General features: G+C 37.4%; 1 protein-coding gene across 1 annotated transcript in view; it reads right to left on the bottom strand.

Annotated features, from left to right (window-relative positions):
- LOC104165583 (nesprin-1-like) overlaps positions 1-17,366 on the bottom strand; it is a gene marked incomplete at its 5' end in the record, with an annotated part of 100,879 nt that overhangs the window by 51,971 nt on the left and 31,542 nt on the right. The window contains 11 exon segments of the mRNA XM_009705248.1: positions 1,013-1,217; positions 2,598-2,731; positions 4,220-4,390; positions 5,143-5,298; positions 7,568-7,723; positions 10,251-10,427; positions 11,448-11,511; positions 11,513-11,592; positions 12,841-13,023; positions 13,429-13,561; positions 14,568-14,764. Of these exon segments, the coding sequence (XP_009703550.1) occupies positions 1,013-1,217; positions 2,598-2,731; positions 4,220-4,390; positions 5,143-5,298; positions 7,568-7,723; positions 10,251-10,427; positions 11,448-11,511; positions 11,513-11,592; positions 12,841-13,023; positions 13,429-13,561; positions 14,568-14,764 (1,656 nt within the window).

Genomic DNA, 17,366 nt, shown 5'->3' with positions numbered 1-17,366 from the left:
CAGAATAAAAAAATATGTCAAAGTACCTGTGCACAGAGGAACAGAAAGAAGTGACTGCTCAGCTACCTTTGAGCAAGTCCAAGTTACTGATGAGGCAATACTTGTTGAAAAAAACTTTTTGAATCTGTTGACATGCTGGTCCTAAGCAGTGGCAGCCCTCACTGTGGGTCAATTCAGGTCTGACTAGACCTTTGGTTTTTTCCTGCTATGAATTACCAGAAGGGATGAAAAAAACAACTTTTGTAATTGGTCTCACATAATGCTAAAGAATGGGACCTCAGAAAATGAAGAAATTATTTGAACTGAACAATTTGAATTGCCAGTCCAAATGACTATGGCAGTAAATGCTCAAAAAGCTCATTGATGTGTTCATTTTTCTCCTTGCAATCGTTTTGCTTACACTAAGAAAAAATTCTAATTTTTTTGTCACTGACACTTAAGTTAAACTCAAAAGAACCAAAATGTAACCATAGATAGGACATAAACTATCCTGCTGCCTTGAGATACAGTCATGAAAAAGGAAGAATCTCAAGCTTTCAGAGTGAATGGCTTCCCTTCAACAAGGAAAGATAAAGTCATCCCCAGAACACAGACAGTCTCTTTTCATTCAGAAAAAGTGAACAGCCTTGATTGGTGGGAATATAGTCAAAGGATCTTGTGTTTCTTTCTATTATAAGGAACTCAACAGATTTGGTAGAGGTATTTTCCCAAGCAAGAATCCCTTCGAAAAGCAGGGACTTAAGACTGAATCAAATTATATAATGACTTCAGATACCAGCTTCTGAAACACCACAACAAGTAATGGAGGGATCACATGAAAAGTATGAGAAACTCAGGACATTTGGGTAGCAGATATAAAGCTGTCTCTCCTGTGCCTGAGATGCATTAGTAAAAAGAAATGTGTTTGTATGCAAGTTTCCAACATACCAGGTATAGAGTTTAGTAATGGGGAGCCTCTTAAGATTTTTAGCCCACAGAGCTGTGAAAAACTGCAAAGCTTAACTGAACATACATTGCAGTCCTGAATCCAAGCAGTAACTTCATCATCAGCAATGTCTTTGCCGGTGGCAGTCTTCATGAGTTCATTGGTCTGGTCCTCCCGCTGACGGACCGTTGAAGAGCACTGCTGGTAACAGTCCTTGTACCTCTGCCACAGCTGAAGGAGGCCTTTACTGGCATGCAGCCGCTCTGCGATCTCCTGCAGAAGGTTGTTCCACCTGGTGAAGAGATGGGATGAATGATCGAAGCCTGGAAGTCCACAAAAACTATCCCTGCTGCTCTTCCTCACTGTTTCCCATAGTCTTTTAGCTTTTAAGAAATTTGGTAATAATCAAGATCCAGACATTTGGGGGAAAAAAAAAAACAAAAAAATGAATCCAACAAATATGTTGACAGGCTGTTCTGACCCATCACAGCAGGTCTGATCTGTGCTATGTCTTGGATGCTGCATATTAATGCTTGAGGAGTGCTCTTTTTGAAGTGAACCTCCTGCTTCCACTTAGCACACTTTGTTCACTGCACAGAGCATCCATGACTGACCATGTACTGCCAGTACCAGATTCCTGCAAGGGCTGAAGAGGCCCAAAATGGGTGCAAACCAGAAACCATTTCTTCTCCTGCAATTTCCCCCAAACTCTGACAGAATATTTAAAAGTCATAAAGCTCCACGTTGCTCCCTTCTAAAATAGTCCCAGACTTAGTAAAACTCTTCATATTTTTATTATTCAATTAAATATCTAATCCTCCTTTGAATTCTTGGCTCTAATGGCAACCAGAAACATTTCTCATCTACTTTCTCAAAAGTGCTGGTATTTATCAAATTGCCTCGTTATTTCCTTACCAAAGGAAATCACAGTATTTTTCAATTATTATTATATGATAAAAACTGTGAAGTGACAATTTTGTTAGTCATCATTGAAACTATTAAATCCTTCAGTAGCTTTTTTGAAATGGGGTGAATAATCCCTCCCTTCACTTCCAGATTCTAGAACAGGATGGACCACAGATTAAAATAAATCTGGCATGGTTGTGTTTTCAAAAAAAACGCCAACTTTCCACCAAACTAGTTTTTGCTTTTGGATCCTGCCTTTCTGCAGCTTCTCTGAGTAAACCCTTACATCGGTTCTGGCCTGGATTCAAAGGTGGGGAAGATGTTTGCCAAGCTTACTGGTGAAGGCTTAGATCTATCATGTTCTTCCTACAACTACAAATAGCAACCTAAAATCTGGGGAACCCAGTGCATGCATAATAAACAAAATTTTCAGACAGGATTCTTGCATTTTAAGTACAGTATTATTTTTTAGCATGGTATTTATGAATCTTGGTTGGCAGCCAAGCATGGAGCAAAACTACTGACAGTAATGTCCAAATGCTTTGCTGGAGAAAATGATGTTTCATTTATTAGTAGTAGGAAATCAGACAGTTCTGCTCTAGCTCTTGGCAAAAAGAGTGACCCCACCCACCCCCACAAGCCCCCCAGATGCGAAAAACCACAAAATAATAAAATATAACAAAAATAGAAATGATAGAAAACTGGGTCAATGGATAAATGCAAATTTACTACTGAAAGTAAAGTTCAACACACAGACATTTTCTACCTCATATTCACTTCTTTCAAAGTGTTGGTAAGTGTTTCAGTCACTGGTGGGTGACATTCTTTCAACAATTGATTGGTCACAGAACCAAATTTCTGTAAGCTATTTTCTTGCTTTTCCAATTCATCTTGTAGGATCTAAAACAGAGAAAAGAATTTTTTTTTTTTAAAAAAAGGATACATGAGGTACTACAATTGCATGATGTAGAAACATTTCAAAATAGTATGTATCAATTACATCATACAGGTCATCCATGCAAAACTCGATTTCATGTGTGTTGCATCTCAATAGAAGGTTGTTTATATATACAAAGACTGTTGATGGATTAATTTGATTCAATATCAAGGTGTAGCAAAAAGTAAATTTTAACCTAATATTTTCACAAAACGTTAAAGTCCTGTAAAAGAAATTATTCTAAACAAGTACTCCTGCACAGAAGAATTAAATGCATGGAACTGCTTCAGAAATAAAAACTTAACTGTTGGAAGAAAATAAATAACATTTTCCTGTTTAGAATGACATTTAAAAAGTAACAGCATAAAAAAAAAGCTTTATTCTGCAAATAAAGTTCTAGCTCTTTCACTTACCAGTCTGAAGTACAGCTGGCAGGGAAAATGCTCCTTTTTTGTTTTTTAACCTTAAACATTTTTATGCATATTATTATAGTTTGAACAGCCCAGCAAATCTCAACCTGATTAAACAGTATAATCAAGATCTTAATAGGCAAAAGTAGTAATTTTCTGTACCTATTGTTTTACTGACTCCTCTCTGACATGTAAAAAATTACAACCACTCTTCCAGGTTTTAAAGTGCATTAATGGATGCTTTTTAAATCTTGGTTTGAAAAGTGATCATGCTTAGGGAATTTGGCTTTATGCATGTCTGGACTTCAAATCACACAAAATATTTAAATGATAAAGTAAACTTAAATTTGCTGGCAAATACTAACAACACAAGTTGTTTTAAGTATCTGGAAATGTTTGCATAATTATTTTTGACTCCAAAGACAACAACTTTCTTTGAAATAAAAGCCTATTCTATGTAATAGAAAAATAATTTTAATAATTTTTAATTTAATTATGTAAATTAATTTATTTCAATTAATAATAACTTGTAATTTTAGAACAGGAGTCTCATTGTATTTTATGGTTTTCATACAGTGGAAAATCAGTTGAACATGCAAGTATCTCAGCTTCTGGAACATTATTCCCTCTGATCTTCAATATAATGCAACCACAGGGTTGGGGGGAGGTGGGTTTAAAATGTGATCTCAGCATGTGCCAGTAGCTCAGAAATCTGACGAAGCAGCATGAGAAACTTTAGTTTTAATGGTCACTAGCACGATTTTAAAACTTTTAACAATTTGACAGTACAGCTCAAAATTTAAAGAACCGCATCAAAAATCTAAAAAGAAAACAACTATCATTATTCTTCTGCAAAATGAAACATGTAATGGCTATTTGATAATGTGTTCTCTTAACGTCATCTGATTTTAATGTGCCAGTATGTCTGTACTTCCATTTCTTATGAACCAAAACGTATAGTTATTTGCATCCATGCAATGAGGACAAAATTAATCCTTGAATCCTTCCTTAGTATGTCAAGAGGCATGGTATTCTTTTCACCTGAAGGTTATCAACTTGGACTTTCACAGCTTCCAAAGAACCAGTAAGAAGATAAAAACGGGACAAAGAATATCTGGCTTCTGTCAGGTAACTATTCAGTTCTTCATAAGCTGCTTTGTAAATGCTCCACTGATCAAGAACAGATTGCAACAATATCTTCAGTTGGCTAGCCTAGGAGGAGGAGGAAGGAAAAAAAAAAAGTAAATGAAAAGCATTCAAGATACTTGGGGTTTATTTAAATTATTTCCTTTCTTTTGATTTCAGATACTACTTGTTCTGCATGCCCAATCTTAAATCTGTTGGGAGAATGAAGATTTTGCACAACCATCAGTTGGGCTAGCTGGGCTTACACTGGGTACAGCATAAAATTCTGCTTGATTTTATAAAGCTAGGATGGTCGAGATCAAGCAGATATCAAGTCCATTCTACTTTAGTCCAAAGCAGGATCAAGAGAAACTGATTAAGACTATGAAACACATATCTCTTAGGCAGGCAAATCAGCCTCTGAAAGTCAGTGGAGAGGCTAGCACTAACATACTGCATTCCTCCCGAGAGGGCGGACTGATGTTGATCAAGCTTTGGCTGATGACAATTAATGCTGATCTCTTCCTTATTCTGCAAGACCTGTGACCTGTGTGCTTGAAAAGGTAGTTCCTTACAGATCATTTGGTACCTTTCCACTAAATATCAGGAAGCATCTAAAAAGCTTCAATTACAAGAATTAAAAGCATCCTTGAAATAGGAAATATTATACCCACTTCATGTAGAGTGTACACACATGTGTACCCATGGAAACAGGGATACAATTCAGAATCTCTTCCCCTACAATACAGAAAGAATGCACTAGCTGCACACTGCTAATTCTCCCTCTCCTCCATGCCCTATTCCTGGAGCTGTAATTTGCCCCTTGATGATTCTTTTACCATGTGATCCAAATTGGCCCAGGAATGGTTAATTTCTTGCAGTGTATTCATAACAGCAGAAGAGACTTCTTCCTTCTTGTTCTGTATCAAAGACAGACCACTCTGTTCTACATTTTCTACTTCTTTTTCCTTTGTTCTTATTGATTCTTCTAATTCCTGAAAAGAAAAAGAAGATACCTGAGTATTTCTGTTTGTTTAATTGGCTAGATTATACCTTGAGACAGAAAAGATGTCCTTAAGTTCCTTAGTTTAAAAAACAGCAAAGATACACTTGCATACTTTGGCTTTTTATTCTCAAGAGAATCATAACTCATCAGCAATTTTATTTAGTATTTTACGTTCCCTTTAAAGCATAGTTGTTTGTCTTTAATTTAAATAGAAGCATGTCCTCTACATTAAACTTCCTTGTAATCTTCTGCTCTCATGTAAGAGTCCAAAACTCATTAAAAATAGAACAGCAATACATGGGAAAATTGCTGTGTGTCTTAGTTTGCCCTAGAACACTGAGAGGGCTTTTTAATTAGTCCAAAGCTGGCTCAAGCCTCTGGAAAAATGGATTTTGTCACCCAAGGAAAAGGATAAAATTACTTCCGAGGGAAAGATATCAATTTGCCATGCCTCCCCCACATCAAGTGGAGTCTTTATTCCTCTGCCAGGTCCCAGCACAATCCCTTGCTCGAGGACAGCGAGCCTTCCCCTTTTCTAGACGACAACTTCATTGGAGTTCAGCCAATGACAACAGACTGCAGGAATTTTCCTTATTGCCTACTCAAGGCTGCATGCTGTTGGGAAGCATTAATGAGCTTGACAGCGTTTTGCTCTGCTCAGCGTTCCCACACATTACCCCAAGAAAATGGGAAGAAAATGAATGGTTGGCATGAAAACAAGTGAAGAAAACAGGGCTCAGTACATAAGCGCTGAGGCCATGACAACTTGTTAGTGGCTTTTTTTGCTGCTTCAGGCAAGTGCTGACTGTGTTGTTGACTTAAGATGACCCTAGATTGGTCATGGAAATGCTGATTCAAAGTTCGCCGGTTTTATCACGTTTTATCAACAAGTGAAGTGCAGAAGCTCTGGTATGTAACATTCACTACTCACAAAGCCTGTGATCTTCCTCATGCCTCAATAGCATGAAAATAAAGGAGAGAGGACAAGAAGACTCTGTGAGACTATAGCCTTGGAAGAATACATCTTTTTTTTCACCAGCTGACAACAAAGCAAACACTTCTAAGTTGTATGTAGTAAATTTGACTTTCCAAAAAGTGGATTTTAACACTAAAAGATGGCATTGAAGTTTGTACAAGTTTGCTCCAAAATTCAGAATGTAAACCAGGCAAGTTTCAAACACCAAGAATAGCAAATATTTCTGGTTCTCTGTGAAAAGGCGTTTCTTATTCATCATTTTAAACTCATAACTGAATTAAAGACACATTATTGTTTCTGATCTGTGATGGGAAAAAATGTTTGCTGTTACTTACTAATATGACACTAAGCAGCAACTAACATCCGTTAATAAATAAACTGCAGCTCTTGTACTAGTTGAACCGGATATCTGGGAGTGTCTGATACAGTTATTTCTTAAACAATTAGTTTCTCTGCTGATCAAAGTCTTGCTTCATAACTGACTGCCCAAGTGTATTTGTTAACTTCCCTGACCAAAAGGAACCGTAAAGGTGATAAATCAGATTCAGCTTTGAACTCCAGCTAAGCGCAGCCTGCCAATTATGCCAGGCTATGCTAAATTACCCTTGCTTCAGTCATATGGCTTTATTGTGTTGAAATCAGAAAGATACCTGAATTGGAACTAAGCACTGCAACCAGTTTGAAAAGTTAGGTCAAGAATTTTGAAAAAAAAAAAAAAAAAAAAAAAAGAAAATAAAAATTGACTTCTAACATATCTGGCCTAACCAACTATTTGCCTTTACAGAAACAAAGATGAGTTTAATACACTGGTGAATACAGATTAAATTCTCTTATGCATTTCATTTGAATAGATTTCCAGCTGTTCTGTTTGTGAAGACTTAAAAGCTAGATCATATTTGTCCCATTCATTAAATGCATGCAGGAAAGTCAGTCATACCAAGATCAACATGCTTCCTAAGTCACTTTTAAGGGGATGAGAACACCAGGATTGGGCATACAGTTGTCCTGTCAGAGTTTAATTACACATTTGAACTGCTGTGAGATTTATTATTTGCTGTCTCATAGAACAAAGTACTTTTGAGCAAAAATTATCTGATACATGTAGAGGCCTTGTTTATAAATTCAGAAAAATCTGGTTTGCAAATGAATTAAATCTCTTCCTCGCTGAAGTAAAGAGGAGTTCTGTCACTGACTTCACTGATATGAACCTTTCACATGGCTTTATCAAGTGTTGTTTCAAACTGTTGGAAAGAGAATATTGTTATTTTTAAGGGGACATTACCTGACAGTCTTTCAAAGCATTCTGTACTGAAGCCTGGTCTCCAATTTTCTGTTGCTGTTTCAACTTCTTCTCTTGGGTTTCAAACCAAGTTTTTAGGCACTGCACACTATTTTCATATTCTGCCCAGGATTCCTGCAAACTTTCCAACAGCTGGATCTGCAAAGAAATTTCAGTATATACTTTCTCATAGAATTACCTTTATTGTTGGGTCAATTGAACAAATCAGTGAAGACCAATGCTGACCTCTGCCTTCTTAGAATTCAATGCTTTCAGAATTTAAAAACAGTATATGCATTCAAATTTAAATATATCGGCTATTTGTAAAAGTTCATAATTAAAAAATTGGTTTATTGAGAAATATATCGAGATAACTCACTAAAATATTATGACACTGAAAGAAGCTAACACTTTAGCAGAACATTTTTATGAAGTGGAATTCTTTTTCAAAGATCAAGAACCTCAGGATTTCCCAAATAAAACTAAGCATGCAAACATACGTTTTATATTTCTTGCTTATAACTGTGGTAAAGCAGGTGAAGATTTATACTATCTCCTTTTTCAACTGACTGCTTTAAAGTTACTTAGATTTTTCTGATTGTTCTAGCTGTTATTCAATGGCAAATGAGATAGCACTTCTATTCTTAGAGCAAACAAACAAAACCAAAGCAGAATTTGAAAGCAGCAGGATTGCCATAAAAAGCATTCACTTTACTTAAGACAAACTCCACTCTTGGGAATGAGCCATCTTAATTAGCTGTAACCTTAATTAGAACTGGTTGAGGATGTGATGGTCAACAGCAGCCTTGACCACAATGACAATGAGACAGTTGTGACTGAAGTAAGGAAAGCTAGTAGCAGACTAAAGATCCTTAGGATAGCAGATGTTGGTTTGTTCAGGTAAGCATAATCCCATGGGAAGCTGTACTGAAGGACAAAGAAGTCCAGAAAGCTGGTTGATCTTCAAGGACAACTTCCTTAAGTCACAAAAATGACAAATCCACAGAAAATGGATTACAAAGAATGGGCCTAGAAGCATGGCCTGGCCATGCAGGGCTGATGTTAGGAAAGCAAAATCTTGGCTGGAACTAACTAGTGAGGGACAGAAGTCCTTCTTGTTACTCTTCACGAGTATACCAGCAACTAATGGGAAACCACAGAATGGTCTGAGGTAGACAATACCTACCTTGATCTGATCTTACTGACAAGGTCTCCTCTCATGCCTCCCAGGTCTTCATGTCAATTAACAAATTTTGGCATACAGAGGTACTAGTCATGGTAGAGGAGGAAAGAATTAGGGGGTACTTAAGTAGGCTGGATATATAAAAGTCCACAGAACCAGACAGGATGTATCCAAGGGTATCAATGTCATTTCAAGGCTGCTGTCTATCAACTTAAAAAGGTCATGACAGTTGGAGGAAGTTGCTGGTGATTGGAAAAAGGCTATAGCACAAATCCTGCCAGAAGCCATTTCCACATACATAAAGAACAAGGAGGAGGAACAAGAATGGCCTTATCAAGGGTAAATTGTGCCTGACTTGATTGCCCCTGCTATGATGATACGACTGACCCTGTGGACAAGTGAAGAGTAGTAGATGCTATTTACCTTGTTTTTTGCAAGACTTTTGATATGCTATCCCATAGAGTAGCAAAACTGAGGAGAGGTGGGCTGGATGAGAGGTCTACAAATGAATGAACTGACCCGAGTCATTAGCCTTAAAGGTTAGTGGTAAACACTTCGATGTCTATCTGTCAGTCATTTACAAGATGCATCTTCACGGTCAGTCCTGGGGTTGGTATTGTTTAATACCTTCATCGATAAACTGAATGACATGATGGACTGTGCTTTCAACAGATTCCTAGATGACACTGATTTGGGAAAAGTAGTTGATATCCTAGAGAGTAGGGCTGTCATTTAGAGAAACCTCAACAAGATGGAGGAAGAGACTCCTCAATCCTCATGAAATTCAGCAGAGACAAATGTAAAGTCCTGCACCTGGGACAAAATAACCTCATGCAACAATACAGGTTGGCAGCAGTCTGGACAGAAGGAAAGGTCCTAGGGGCTATGGTGGGCAATAACTTGAACATCATAAATTAGCAGTGTGCATTTGTGCTGATGAAGGCCAACTGCATCCTGGGTTAGATTACTGAGTGCACCCAGCAGGTCAAGAGAAGTGGTTCTTGCCTTCCTCTTGACACTTAAGACCCATTTTAGGCCCTTCAGTGCGAGGGAGAGACTGACAAACTGCTGAATGGCCCCTAAGGTCACAGCGGGCTGGAGCACATGATGTACAAGGAGAGGCTAGCTTCACTCAGCCTGGGGAAAAGGCAGCAAAGGAATCATCTCATTGTGCTGTCCTCATGAGGAGGTATGGGGAAGATGGAGGCAAACCGTTCTTGGAGATGCGCGGTAAAAGGAGACAAGATAACAGTCACAAGTTGCAACGAGGGAAATTCTGATTTGGAACAAGGCAGAAACTTGTCCCTCACAGGAAAGAGCTGCCCAGAGAGGTTGTGGAGTCTGTCCTTGGAGATTTTATAAGTCAGCTAAGCGAGTCCCTGTGCAATCTGACCTAACTGTAAAGTTTGCTCTGCTAACCTGCAGAGGCTTCCAACCACTATAATCTTATAGTTCTGTGTATTTTGAAAGTTCGCTACAGAGCAGCTAGTATTTTTTCTTTACCTTTTCTGTTATCAGGCCTTGCAGGATCTGCCAACGCCTGTTCATTGCTCCGAGCTGTTCTGCAAAATCAGTTTTGTCGCTACGTTTACTTTCAACATCCTGGCTGCTAATTTGTAGCACCGATTGGTTCACAAAGTCTACCGTCAATTGTTTGCAGTTTAAATCTATCTTGAAACCCTAGTAGGAAAGAAGGGAATAAAAAACCCAAAACGTAAGTACCATAATTTCTCACCTTCCTGCAAAACAGAGGAAAAATGTTCACAAATTACTACTTTACCACAATTTAGCTAAAAGATTTTTTAGTAAATGACCAGCAATTAAAAACATTGTTACTGTTTCCTAAATATCGAGAAATAAAGCAGCAACTTACTGTCTTTGGAATAAAGAATCTGACTTCCTCCACGCGCCCCCTCGCCCCCCCAATAATCTGTAAATGTATCGATATTGGTCTCACGGATCAGATTTAAGAAAAACTGGGCATATATTGAATTTTTTTCACTTTATTTACTCTCAAAATTTTTAATACAAAAATAATAGGTAAAATGGAAAATATTCTTATTTACAAGGAATAATAATAGCCAAGAAGTACAGTGATTTTTCAGGAGACTAGTGAAACAAATCTGGCCCTGAGAAGAAAGTCACTGTGTGCAGATCTATTACAAGAGTGTTACTGATCTAGTTAAAGAAGTGAAATTGTGTTAAATGTATACTCCTCAACAGTTATCTGAAGATATAGCATCTTTCATTTTTGCTTCAGACACTGATCAAAATTAATCTTGATCTGTAAAACACTAGCCACCTTCCATTCAAGAACAGGCTATGCTTTCAGGAGAAGGTGATACTATGCAGAGAAGTCATAGAACAACTTATATAATTTGCAAAGTGCTTTGTGGTTTTGGCTGAAAGACAGATCTAATAAGGTTTAATCATGTGCATATTGCTTTGGATTTACCTGGAAATTAAGGTAAGCATATTAAAAATTATATTCATGCCATAACTAAATAGCAGAGTAAAACTACTTTTGGTTTCTTTTCCACAGTATCAATTATTACCAAATTCTAACTTGTGTACAATTCTAACCACTCCACATTGTAAGTATTTTTTTTTTCCCTCCTTAAATCACTTATACTTTACCTATGTATATATATTTAATGTGGATAATTCAAAAGGGAAATCAAAAACACTTCCACTCAGTACCTTGTACTTCTGGACATAACCCTGAATGACTTTCTGTCCTACTGCATTTTTAATATTCTCTTTTTTGAATGACATTTTCCATCAGTGAAATCCAGCTCATAACTTCAGTGATAGCATGGCGAGAAGGAATTTTGTCCATCTGGAGCTGCAGAGATAACAGACTTAAAATGCGTGTTGTGAAGAAAATGGATAAGAATTCATTGCTTTTCATTACCATAGTGCATTTCCTTTACCTGCTCTTATTATCATGTTATTCTACATCCCTAACATATCACTGAAGTTTATAAAAAGTAGTTAAAAAAGAAAAAAAAAAGGTATATTGTATAGCTGCATGCATCTTAATAAGAAAATATTATACTAAAGGCTTCTTATTTCCAGTCTTCACTATACAAAGAAACTGGACAAACTCAGAGATTCCATTTTTGACTTCCTAAAGGTTCCGCATTCTCATTCTGTAATTCCATATTGGGCTTATGTAGAAGATCAGCTTTAAGTTACGCTTTTCCTGTCCTTGTACATGACTAAAGAATAGACCCATGGAAAATAATTTTATACTACTCTTCTTGTGTGGTGATTTCTAAATGGGCTGATTTTGAATAGTACCTGCTTTTTTCTTAAAAGATTCACTTTCAACATTTGATAAAGTGTGTGCTTACATTTAGTTACTCAGAAACACGTTCTATGACATATATATTTTTCATTACAAGACAGTTCAGAGAACTACTGAATGAAATTATTTTGTTTAATATAATAGACTCAGTTAATATTTGTTACCCTTTCTCTCTCCCCCTAAATGACAATGATATTATTAACTCTGGGATCATTCCAAATTATAAACTGAAGCAATGGCTTACACTCACAACCTCCTAGCAACTAAATACTAAACCAACTTTTAGACTAGTTTAATTCTTTAACTTCAGTATCATAGCATGAAAAAACCAAAACTACCCAATCAAAACCCTCCTGCTCCTACAAACACTAGCAGGAGCCTTGCACAATGTTTTCAGACTTATTTTGTCTTGCACAAACTTGAACCCAGTCTATTCAATTTGAAAAAAAACACCATCTAAACCTGACAGGGCACAGGGATGTGAACTCCCTTTCTCCGAAAAGCATACCAACATGTTGAAGAAATCCTCATCTCTTCCTTGGTTAAAATTTAAAAAACATAATTGTGAAAGTCTGACATTAATACCAATTGGTGTCACACAGTATGAGTAGACAGGATTTGGACATAAGTGTACGTTTTCTGACATTAGAACAGGAGTAACGTTGTTCCTATCTTGCCTTACACGGACAAATTGAGGAAGGGAGCAACCATCTCTCAAAGGCAGTGCCAACCATATGGTCTGAATTTTCTGAAAAATCAAAGGTCACCACTGGTCTTCCTTACCTGGTGCAATTTCTCTTGTACTGCTGGGATTTGCGTGAGCAGCTCTGTCCACTGACTGTCAATGTGGGACAATCCCGCACGCAATGCTGCTGTATCCACCTTCTTCAGCCTGAGGAGCTGGTTCCCAGTACTCAGGACAGAAGATTTCTGTGATGATTTAGCATCCACTTCTTTCGAAAACTCCTGTAAGTAGAATCATTTTTGTGGAAATAATCAACTACTTTTTTATTGTACTTAAAGCTTTACCTCAGAAAGCTAAGAATATCCGCCCTTCCCTTTAAAAATATGTACTTTCTATTAGTGTTTACTAGCTATACTTCAGACCAAGTGAGAATAAGAATTGTTTTCAGTCATAAAACCATTTTCTGTTTTCAGAATCATCAAGCTTTACAATCATTGCATATAGCAAAGGAACACTTAATGTGCATTACGCACTAGTTTTTTGAAGGACATCTCACCTACAGAAGTTGATTTTTTTTTTTGCATACTCATTACTTCAATGATGAGAAAAAATATATCCATATGATTGCCTAACTGTTTATTTGTAATTGCAGGGAAAATGGTGTCCCAGGTCCATGAATGACTTACCAAAAAGGAGTTCAGGTGGTCTCGGACTGTTTCCAGTTCCTGAGGAACTGTCAAAGACTGCTGGCTCCAAAACTCAAGTTGCTCCTTTGCAGATTCCAACCAATGTGTCAATTCATTTGATTCACTCTGATATCTGTAAAGACGTTTAAAGAAAACTAAAACAGTATTGCCACTTCTTGCATCCAGCTGAACAGTCTTTCCTCCATGTGTTAGAGGAAGATACTATAAGTCAGATTTAAAATAAAAATAAAAATATTTTCTTTCCTTTATCAAATTTCAGAAAAACATGATTTAATTCTAAAGACAGGCATGGTATCAGGAAGCTCTTATTTTAGCCATTACACCCACAATTCCTAACAGTGCCTTCATTTTGTCTCTTAGGAAGAACTGAGTTTAATGAAGGACTAGTAACTAGGTTACAAATCTGTTTGGGCAAGCTGTAACAGCATGCCACCCCACACTCAAACAGATTTTTGCTTTCCATTAGAAGCCTCATTCTTCCAAAAGCTTTACCACAAGGTATCTTGGAGTAGAAAATTAATTTTTTTTTCAGAAACTCTCTCCATATTGTTTCATATTGCAAGCAACTAATGAGACGTCACAATAAGAATGTCTCCACATAACCTTTATACATACAAACCTCTCTTGAAAGGCTAGTGAGCCAACATGCCAGGGATATTATGAGTAATAGACAAAGCCTGTATATCACTCACAGAATTAATTTCGAAAGTAGCATATGAACATTAGTAAAGGCAGCTAAAAGCTCCCTTCCATATATGCAATGACACAGACCCAGAAGAACCCAGCAGTGGCAACGCCCCTACCAGAACATGCTGAGGCTACTCATATCCTTTCTCATCAACCTGTATGCACATGGGGCTTCTAAATTAGTCATCTAAATAAGGTATGTTCTGACTTCCTCTCACCAGCTGTTATCTGGTACATGTTTTATTGCAAATGAGAGAGTATGATAGCACTTCTATGGAGCAGAAGTAGGATACTGTAGAGCAGTTAAACTATCACATACATCTTGAAGTACTTTCTTTTAAATGTTGAATCTAATAGTTCTGGGTTCAGAATGACTTTGACCTGAGGATAGCAGGTGAAGAAGTTTATACTGTCCATTACACCAGCATTACCTTGTCCAGTGCTTCAGTATTGTCTCCAGTCTGTGAAGCTCCTTCGTAACCTTGCTGGTGTTACTTAACCAGTGTTCTCCTAGTTGGTTCAGTTGACTTTCGAGATCTGAGCAACTAACAGAAAAAAGGAGTCTTCTCCCATCATCTAGCACTTGGTACAATTTAGGTTGGTATTTAGTCAGGTTAGATCTCAGATGCTGTAATGACAGGAGACGGTTAGATAGCTCTGCAGGTCTCTGCTACTACACTTTCTCAACATTTAGTTTTCTTCTATTGTATTTTGTAGGATATCTGATGTCACCACAGCACATCACATTTGTTCCCTCTGCTCCAGCTCTAGAAGTCCCTGAAAACCATCATGCAGGTAACCTGCTCAAAATCTGAACGTGCTGTCACAAAACTCCTCACTTCAATATGTCTATTGACACCCCCTTATGATGAACTCCTCCTTGGAGCAGATATTTTACATTTGAAAAGAACAATTTCAAAAGAATCTTCATGGGGCAACACCATTTCTGAGAGAAATAATTAAAACGTCAGAACTTGGTCTACCATCTGCTGAAAACTCTAGTGCAATGAAGTTAAAGGTGTCCAATACCAAGTAATTAACAGTGGCCACTCTTCAGCCCCTTCAATGCCTATCTTCAGCTCTCTGCTCATCTAACTCTTCTTTTACTGATCTACCTTCCTGCTATCCATGGCTACAGAAGAGAAGATCACCCCACCCGTTCAAATCCCTGAACACAGAAGCCAGTTGTTATGGCACAAGAAAGCAAAAAGGTACTGAAAAAGGAAAGGCTGTTAATACTCTTACCCTGCAGCAGAGACAGATTTCATTTAAATGGCAACTTGTGGATAGGTAAAGAATTTGTATGTGGGGAAATACACCTGCCAAACTCCACTATCTTACACAAATAGTACGGATTTTAAAAACTGTATAGTCTGCATATTGGACTAAACTTGGGCACAAAATGTACATGCATTTCCTTTTTTCATTTCTGCTGAAACTAATCTGAAGGTAAAATGTACAAAACCACCAGTCTCATGGTGAGTACGCAAACTTTCTATCACTCTTTGTATTTTCTCTTTCACATAAATAGAGCTCTAATAACATAACAGAATTTTGTATTTATATATGTGTGTGTACTTACATATGACATATATACACAAATAAATGTATAACTCCTAAAGAGTAGTATAAGAAATTCTAGAAGAGTCATAAATTATTTATAATGGATTTTTAACATAAATGTGGCCACAGAGAGAAAAAAAAAAAGTATTAAAAGTTACGCCATAGCAGAGTCCAAGAATCTTGATCTGAATAACCTAATTTATGTAAATGACAAGAGAAACAAAAGAGGAAAACTAATTTAGGGTCAGGACCAACAGAAACAATGCCTAGCACTAAATAAAACCAAAATAAAACCCCCACACAATAGATTGCTTACGTTCTCCTCATACCATGGCAAAAGCAGAAAGCTGCCTGGTAAATGAACAATACACAAAACAAATTCAGAGCAGACAAGAAGTCAATTTGCAAGAAAAATTTGGCAGGCATTTTTCTGTAAAACCAAACAAGAAAACAAAAAAAACACCACGCAACCAAAGTGCCTGGTGTATAACAAGACAAAGACAAAACATTAGATGAGAATTCTCATTTCGAGAACAGACTGAAAAAACAGGATGTGGTAGAAAATTTATATTTAAACTACTAGTTCTTGTTGCATTTGAGGAGTAAGGTAACTCGAGGAACTGCAGGTTGTCCAGCCTCACCTTGCTCTCTGGAAAGATCATGGAGCACAGATCTCAGAACCCCTTTTCAAGTGCAAAAAGGACCAAAAAGTAATTACGAATATTCAGCTTGGATTCACTAACTTGACAGCCTTTTATGACAAAATTACTGTCTCTGTGGATGAGACTGACTTCAGTATGGCCTTTGACATCATCTCCCTCAGGACCCTCCTCTGGAAGCAGAGAGAATGTGGGTTGGATAAATGGACTGTTACATGGGTTGAAAACTAGCTGCGTTACCAGTCTTAAACACTAATGATCAAAGGCTTGATGTCTGGTTAGCAGACTATAATGGGCAGAGTACTCCAGAGATTGCTGATATCTGAGCAAAAACATCTTCAATATCTTAATGGCACTAATGGCAGTCCCTCAGTAACTTTGTGGATGACACTAACGTAGGGAGATTGGTTGAGACAAAAAATGGCAGACTTAGTCCAGAGACACTTCGATGAACTTGAGGTTGGAAGCAGCAGAAACCTTAGGAGGATCAATAAATGCAAATTCTGTGCCTTGGGCAGACCAACCCTCTTTCTCAGTACAGCCTAGGAAGGGAATGGCTAGTGTATTTAACCCTGGTAGCTTCCCTAACCAAGACATCGTAAATAAGGCAAGCCACAGCACTGGACTATGTTAGGACTGTGAACAACCACGTTAAGTTATTATCCTCATCCACATTTCACTGATGAGGCCACATCTAGTGCATCTGATTCTGCTCTGCCCCCACCTCTCAACGAGTTCAAGAAGAAGGAAGTAGTAAGAGTCTGGTGTAGATCCATTAAGACGTTTTCGGACCTAGAATACATGTCCTTTAAAAAGAGGCTGAGGGAGGTACGCTTGTTTTAGATTGACAAACAGTGAGCTAAAGGTCAGTCTAACAAAGGCCTACAAAACTATTTGGAGTAGAATTAAAAAGATGATAGAGGTAAATGCTCCTCAGTAGTGCCACACAATATAAAAAGGACCATGGTGATAAGCTGAAAACTGAAGATTTAGATTGGGTATTATAGA

This window comes from Cariama cristata, unplaced genomic scaffold, assembly GCF_000690535.1.
Source record: "Cariama cristata isolate BGI_N322 unplaced genomic scaffold, ASM69053v1 scaffold5540, whole genome shotgun sequence".
NCBI classification, from domain to species: domain Eukaryota; kingdom Metazoa; phylum Chordata; class Aves; order Cariamiformes; family Cariamidae; genus Cariama; species Cariama cristata.
This window is presented reverse-complemented; position numbering and strand designations above follow the sequence as displayed.